Here is a 7,500-nt window from a genome sequence, read left to right as displayed (position 1 = left end):
GACGAGCAGCACGCACCGCCGGGAATCAGCTGTTACCTAACACCAACACAAAGTCACTGCCCGAGTTCTTTGAGGAAACCGGGATGCCTGTCTTTTAGTTGGAAGTGTTTCCTCCTTTTGTCTGGAAACTTCCACAGCACTGTTTACATTTTGGGTTTTGAGAATATGTTATTGTCCCCTGAGGCTCCGCCCCCAACGCAAAATCCTTCCATCCACGCCTCTCACTGTGTTTCTGCCGGATGAGCCGGACCGGCCGGACGCTCCATACGCTTCGGACCCTTCGGACCCTCTGGACCCTCCAGACCCTTCGGACCCTCTAGACCCTCCAGACACTTCGGACCCTCTAGACCCTCCAGACACTTTGGACCCTCCGGACCCTTCGGACCCTCTGGACCCTCCAGACACTTTGGACCCTCCGGACGCTTCGGACCCTCTGGACCCTCCAGACCCTCCGGACGTTTTGGACCCTCTGGACGCTTCGGACCCTCCGGACCCTCCAGACCCTCCACATCCTCCAGATCCTCCAGACGCTCCAGACGCTTCGGACCCTCCGGACGTTTTGGACCCTCCAGACACTTCGGACCCTCCGGACCCCCCGGACGTTTTGGACCCTCCGGACGTTTTGGACCTTCCGGACATTTTGCACCCTCTGGACCCTCCGGACGTTTTGGACCCTCCGGACCCTCCGGATGTTTTGGACCCTCTGGACGTTTTGGACCCTCCGGACCCTCCGGATGTTTTGGACCCTCTGGATGTTTTGGACCCTCCGGACGTTTTGGACCCTCCGGACCCTCCGGATGTTTTGGACCCTCTGGATGTTTTGGACCCTCCGGACGTTTTGGACCCTCCGGATGTTTTGGACGCTCCGGACGTTTTGGACCCCCCGGACCCTCCGGATGTTTTGGACCCTCTGGATGTTTTGGACCCTTCGGACGTTTTGGACCCTCTGGACCCTCCGGATGTTTTGGACCCTCTGGATGTTTTGGACCCTGCGGACCCTCCGGACGTTTTGGACCCTCCAGACCCCCCGGACCCTCCAGATGTTTTGGACCCTCTGGATACTTTGGACCCTCTGGACCCTCCGGACCCTCCGAGCAGATTCCACTCGGTCATGTTTCTGGCGCGCCAGAAACATGACCTAACCCTAACCCTAAGCCTAACCCTAAGCCGTGCCGCCGTCACACCTGCAGCATCAGAGCGGCTGCAGCCTTCTGAACGTTTTTCTGGCGGCACCAGCGTACATCGGTTCTGACGCCTAACGTCGTTACCATAGCAACTGTCTTCACTGAGGACAGATGAACAACCAGATAAACTGACAGTCACCAAGACTAAAGCCATTTTCTCCATAACTGTAGCATATTTTAGGTTTGTAAACACACAACATAGTTTCAGTGTCTGTGTGTGTGTCTGTGTGTGTGTGTGTGTGTGTCTGTGTGTGTGTGTGTGTGTGTGTGTGTGTGTGTGCGCAGGTCACAGCAGAGGAGATAAAGGACAACAGAGCGGTCCAGTTGGAGCTGGAGGCCAAAGGTCTGGACAAGAAGGTGAGGCTCCTGCTGCTCCTCCTGACCTGCTCACCAGCAGCCACAGCATCACATCAACCGTGTGTGTGTGTGTCTGTGTGTGTGTGTGTGTGTGTGTGTGTGTCTGTGTGTGTGTGTGTCTGTGTGTGTCTGTGTGTGTGTGTGTGTGTGTGTGTGTGTCTGTGTGTGTGTGTGTGTCTGTGTGTGTGCGCGTGTGTGTGTGTGCGCGTTGTGTTGCAGGATCTGTTTGGGAAGTCGGATCCGTTCCTGGAGATTTTTAAACAGGGAGACGGTGGAAGCTGGCAGCTGGTCCACAGGACAGAGGTACCCACACACACACACACACACACACACACACACACACACACACACACACACACACACAGAATCTGGTTCTGATGATGATGATGATGCTGATGAAGGTGTGTGTGTGTAGGTGGTGAAGAACAACCTGAGTCCATCCTGGAAGAAGTTCACTGTCCCGCTGCAGACGTTCTGCAGCAGCGACCTGGAGAGACCGCTGAAGGTACACACACACACACACACACACACACACACACACACACACACACACACATTTCTGCATGTGTCTGTGTGTGTGCTCATGTGTGTATCATACAGTATGTGTGTGTGTGTGTGTGTGTGTGTGTGTGTGTGTCAGTAGCTCCGTTGAACTGTGTTTGTGAGTTTATCATTGTGTATGTTTGTGCATGTGTGCGTGTGTGTGTGTGTGTGTGTGTGTGTGTGTGTGTGTGTGTGTGTGTGTGTGTGTGACGCAGGTAGTGTGTTATGATAAAGATGAGGACACCAGCTCGGATGTGATTGGCCAGTTCAGCTGTTCAGCCAATCAGCTGCTGCAGGCTGGCGGCGGCGCGGTGAGACTCTGACTCCTCCCCCTCTCCCCCCGCAGGTTCACTGCTCTGACTACGACTCCGACGGCTCGCACGATCTGATTGGTTCTTTCACCACCAAAGTGTCCGAGCTGCAGAAAGCAGCACACGGCTCCCCGGTGAGGTCACTTCCTGCTTCCTGCTTCAGCCTCAGAGTATTTCCTGCCGGCGGCCATGTTGGCTCCACGGTCCTGCTGCATAGCTGTTGCTATAGTAACTAGAGATGCTGCTACATGAGAGAGCTGCAGCCTGTAGTCTACAGCAGGGGTTTTCAAAGTGGGGTCCAGGGACCTGCAGGGGCCCCTGAGGGTCTTCCAGGGCATCATCATCATTAAAGGAAAACTCCAACGTTTTTTTTAAAAAATTCCACTTTCACCTCTGGACGTCCAGCGGTTCAGCTCCTACGGGTCACATTCACTTTGACAGAGCCAGGCTAACAACTGCCATAGACTTCAAGTCTTTATGCTAAGCTAACAGGAAATGCTACCCATTGGAACTGAACCAGTGGACGTCCAGAGGAGGACTGGGGACGTCGGGGAAAAGGGATTTTACCCAAAATTTTGGAATATTCCTTTAAATGCTTGTGAAAGGCGCCCGTTACTTCAAGTTAAAGGGTAGTTCTGTGAAAACTGACCTGCAGAAGTAGACCTTACCTGGTTTTCATGTGTTCCTCCTGCATGCGGCGTCAGATCTCTGTGCTCTCAGTGAGGAGCCTGAGGAACACAGGAGAGCACGCTGAGCTCTGGCTGACAGGAAGAGCCTCCCGTTGGTTTGAGTGGAAGAGCCCTTTAAACATTCTGAATGTGTTAATACGGAGGCTGCAGGTGTGTCGGTGCTCTGTGTGACCTGTAGGATGCGCTGTTCCCCCCAGGTGGAGTTTGACTGCATTCACCCAGAGAAACAGAAGAAGAAGAAGAGCTACAAGAACTCTGGAGTGGTCTGCGTCAAGAGCTGCAAGGTGGGGGTGCACACTACATTACCCAGAGTTCCACAGGGGACAGCAGGGGGACGGGGGGGTGGATGGGGGGGCAGCAGGGTGACGGGGGGTGGATGGGGGGACAGATGACTCTGAATAGATTTCTTTTTGCTGCTTTATCTGAACTGAACACAGATATTCTCTCTCTCTCTCTCTCTCTCTCTCTCTCTCTCTCTCTCTCTTTCTCTGTGTGTGTGTGTGTGTGTGTGTGTGTGTTATCTAGCTGGTGACCCAGTACACCTTCCTGGACTATGTGATGGGCGGCTGCCAGATCAACTTCACAGTTAAAAGGCTTTTCTTCTGATGTTATTTTAAGTTACTCCTCATATAGATTATATATAGAACTCTATCCAGTGGTCAGTGTTCTGCTTAGTAATGTGTGTGTGTGTGTGTGTGTGTGTGTGTGTGTGTGTGTGTGTGTGTGCAGGTGGGCATCGACTTCACTGGCTCTAATGGTGATCCTCGTTCTCCCAACTCTCTGCACTACATGAGTCCAGACGGGCTGAACCAGTACCTGTCGGCCCTGTGGTCTGTGGGCCAGGTGGTGCAGGACTACGACACGTCAGTACCTCACATGACCCCCACCTGACCCCCACCTGACCCTCACCTGACCCTCACCTGACCCCCACCTGACCCCCACCTGATCCTCACCTGACCCTCACCTGACCCTCACCTGACCCCCACCTGACCCTCACCTGACCCCCACCTGACCCCCACCTGACCCTCACCTGACCCCCACCTGACCCCCACCTGATCCTCACCTGACCCTCACCTGACCCTCACCTGACCCTCACCTGACCCCCACCTGACCCCCACCTGATCCTCACCTGATCCTCACCTGATACGCTGCACTTAGACCACCCTAACCCTGACATTCACTCACCTAACCCTGTCCTGACTCCTAGCCCTGCGTCCTAACTCCTAACCCTGCGTCCTAACTCCTAGCCCTGTGTCCTAACTCCTAGCCCTGCGTCCTAAATCCTAGCCCTGCGTCCTAAATCCTAGCCCTGCGTCCTAACTCCTAGCCCTGCATCCTGACTCGTAGCCCTGCGTCCTGACTTGTAGCCCTGTGTCCTAACTCCTCATCCTGTGTCCTAACTCCTAGCCCTGTGTCCTAACTCCTCATCCTGTGTCCTAACTCCTAGCCCTGCGTCCTAGCTCCTAGCCTTGTGTCCTAACTCCTAGCCCTGTGTGCTAACTCCTAACCCTGTGTCCTGACTCGTAGCCCTGTGTCCTACCTCCTAGCCCTGCGTCCTAACTCCTAGCCCTGCTTCCTAACTCCTAGCCCTGCTTCCTAACTCCTAACCCTGCGTCCTGACTCGTAGCCCTGCGTCCTAACTCCTAGCCCTGCGTCCTAACTCCTAGCCCTGTGTCCTGACTCCTAGCCCTGCGTCCTGACTCGTAGCCCTGCGTCCTGACTCCTAGCCCTGCGTCCTAACTCCTAGCCCTGCGTCCTGACTCCTAGCCCTGCGTCCTGACTCCTAGCCCTGTGTCCTGACTCCTCATCCTGTGTCCTAACTCTTAGCCCTGCTTCCTAACTCCTAGCCCTGCGTCCTGACTCCTCATCCTGTGTCCTAACTCTTAGCCCTGCTTCCTAACTCCTAGCCCTGCGTCCTAACTCGTAGCCCTGCGTCCTAACTCGTAGCCCTGCGTCCTAACTCCTAACCCTGCGTCCTGACTCCTAGCCCTGCGTCCTAACTCCTAGCCCTGCGTCCTGACTCCTAGCCCTGCGTCCTGACTCCTAGCCCTGCGTCCTGACTCCTAGCCCTGCGTCCTGACTCCTAGCCCTGCGTCCTGACTCCTAGCCCTGCGTCCTGACTCCTAGCCCTGCGTCCTGACTCCTAGCCCTGCGTCCTGACTCCTAGCCCTGCGTCCTGACTCCTAGCCCTGCGTCCTGACTCCTAGCCCTGTGCAGCAGCTCCAGCAGAAAACAGCATTTGTGTGTGTAAAGGCTGAATTATGCTTCAGCGTTGGAAGAGCGTACGGAGGTTGTGTGAAGCTCGTACTTCCTACGCAGCGTGTGTGTGTCCAACATACCTCTGAAACACACTGAGCAATTCTCCTCCCACCAACGTCGCTGCTCTTTGTAATGGAGAGAGGACGAGTCGTGTAGGTGCGGGTACTTGCGCACCTCCTCGGCCAGGCGTTCTTCCATGAGATCCAGCGTTCTCCAAAGTTTTCAAACACAACCGACGAGTCGAGACACAACAGTTGTTTTAAAAACGGCGCTGCCGGCCGGCACAACAACAGGATGTGATGCCGGCTGCAACGAAATGCCGGAAATGATGTACTTCAGCGGACCAATCACAGCTCTTGTGGGGCTGCGGAGGGTCCGCGGAGTTACAATTTTTGGGAGGCGCTTGGCAAGGCTCTGTGGCGGGCGCACAACACAACCTCCGTAAGCTCCGCACAACCTCCGTACACTCTTCCTACACAGAGGCATCATTCAGCCTTAACAGTGTGTGTTTGTGTGTGTGTGTGTGTAACAGTGTGTGTTGTGTGTGTGTGTAACAGTGTGTGTGTGTGTGTAACAGTGTGTGTGTGTGTGTGTAACAGTGTGTGTTGTGTGTGTGTAACAGTGTGTGTTGTGTGTGTGTAACAGTGTGTGTTGTGTGTTGTGTGTGTAACAGTGTGTGTTGTGTGTTGTGTGTGTAACAGTGTGTGTTTTGTGTGTAACAGTGTGTGTGTGTGTGTAACAGTGTGTGTTGTGTGTGTGTAACAGTGTGTGTGTGTGTGTAACAGTGTGTGTTGTGTGTGTAACAGTGTGTGTGTGTGTGTGTAACAGTGTGTGTTGTGTGTGTAACAGTGTGTGGTGTGTGTGTAACAGTGTGTGTTGTGTCCTCTCTCTCAGGGATAAGTTCTTCCCAGCGTTTGGTTTCGGAGCCAAGCTGCCCCCAGACTACCAGGTGACCTCCTACCGTCCAATCAGAGCACAGAACACAGACGCTCTGTAGCCAATCAGCTTTCTGATGTGTTGTTTTCTGACCTGCAGGTGGCGCACCACGAGTTCGCCCTGAACTTCAACCCCAGTAACCCTCACTGCCAAGGTACATACACACACACACACACACACACACACACACACACACACACACACACACACACACAGTAGGTTACGTTGGCCGCATGGCAGATCAATCAGCCAGTTTATCAGGTAACTGATGAGCACGTTTTCACTCGCATGCAAACGGAGGAGTTCCTATAGATGCTTCACAATAAAAGCCCCCTGGTTCTGCAGTGAGTATTTAAGCTTTTTTAATGTTCCTCCTCCTGTTTTTCTGATCTGCTCCTGTTTGGGCACTTCTTGCATCCATTTCAAATTAAAAGCCCTCTATCCTTTCTGTGGACAGAATCCCTTCATCTCTTAACAGGGCTTTTATTGTATGCTCCATATAGTGTTTGAAGCGTAGCTGCTGCCACCTTGTGGCAGCTGTTAGTTACTCCAACAAACAGCAGCAGCAGTGAGCAGGCTGCTGTTCAGAGCAGCATGTAGTGATGGAGGTTATACTGTTCAATCTGTTGAGTAAAACGGGTGGAAATGTCCCTTTGAAATGTTTGATTGGCTGAAGTATTGAAGCCCTGGAGACAGTCGCTTTATGGCTGCACAGTTTCATCACATAGAAAATATCTTTGTTTTTTGCGCATTCATTTGTACGTTTCTTGTAATTCAGCAGGAAATATCTTTATTTATCTTTATTTTGTTACTTTAACGTTGACTGAGATGCTCAGTGAACCCAGTGTCTCTCCACCTGTCTCTCCGTCCACCTGTCTGTCTCTCTCCCTGTCTGTCTCTCTCCCTGTCTGTCTGCAGGTGTGGAGGGGATCGTGCAGGCGTATCGGGCTGTTCTTCCTCAGCTCAGACTGTCTGGACCGACCAACTTCTCTCCCATCATCAACCACGTGGCGTCCATCGCCTCAGCCACCACGCAGAGCAACACTGCTGCTGTGAGCTCTCACACACACACACACACACACACACACACACAGGCACGCACGCACACACACACTCACAGAACCTGTCTCTCCCTCTGCAGCAGTACTCCGTGCTCCTCATCCTCACGGACGGTGAGATCACTGACTTCGATCAGACCAGAGACGCCGTTGTCCGCGCGTC

The 7,500-nt window shown here is 53.5% G+C and overlaps 1 protein-coding gene across 2 annotated transcripts in view; it reads left to right on the top strand.

Moving 5' to 3' along the window:
- Positions 1-7,500, top strand: part of cpne1 (copine I) — a 16,128-nt gene that overhangs the window by 5,334 nt on the left and 3,294 nt on the right. Inside the window, exons 5-15 of one of the 2 annotated variants that reach the window (XM_030052056.1) lie at positions 1,470-1,541; positions 1,761-1,844; positions 1,957-2,046; positions 2,300-2,395; positions 3,282-3,368; positions 3,610-3,669; positions 3,814-3,947; positions 6,238-6,292; positions 6,379-6,433; positions 7,198-7,331; positions 7,421-7,500. The exon at positions 7,421-7,500 is cut by the window's right edge and continues 157 nt beyond it. In XM_030052056.1, the coding sequence (XP_029907916.1) occupies positions 1,470-1,541; positions 1,761-1,844; positions 1,957-2,046; positions 2,300-2,395; positions 3,282-3,368; positions 3,610-3,669; positions 3,814-3,947; positions 6,238-6,292; positions 6,379-6,433; positions 7,198-7,331; positions 7,421-7,500 (947 nt within the window). Of the gene's footprint in view, positions 1-1,469; positions 1,542-1,760; positions 1,845-1,956; positions 2,047-2,299; positions 2,396-2,430; positions 2,530-3,281; positions 3,369-3,609; positions 3,670-3,813; positions 3,948-6,237; positions 6,293-6,378; positions 6,434-7,197; positions 7,332-7,420 lie in introns of both variants that reach the window. The other variant, XM_030052055.1, reaches the window with a different exon arrangement.

The sequence above is a fragment of the Myripristis murdjan genome, chromosome 5 (assembly GCF_902150065.1).
Source record: "Myripristis murdjan chromosome 5, fMyrMur1.1, whole genome shotgun sequence".
Classification (NCBI taxonomy): domain Eukaryota; kingdom Metazoa; phylum Chordata; class Actinopteri; order Holocentriformes; family Holocentridae; genus Myripristis; species Myripristis murdjan.
Note: the sequence above shows the minus strand (reverse complement) of the source record. Positions and strands in the feature narration are given on the sequence as shown.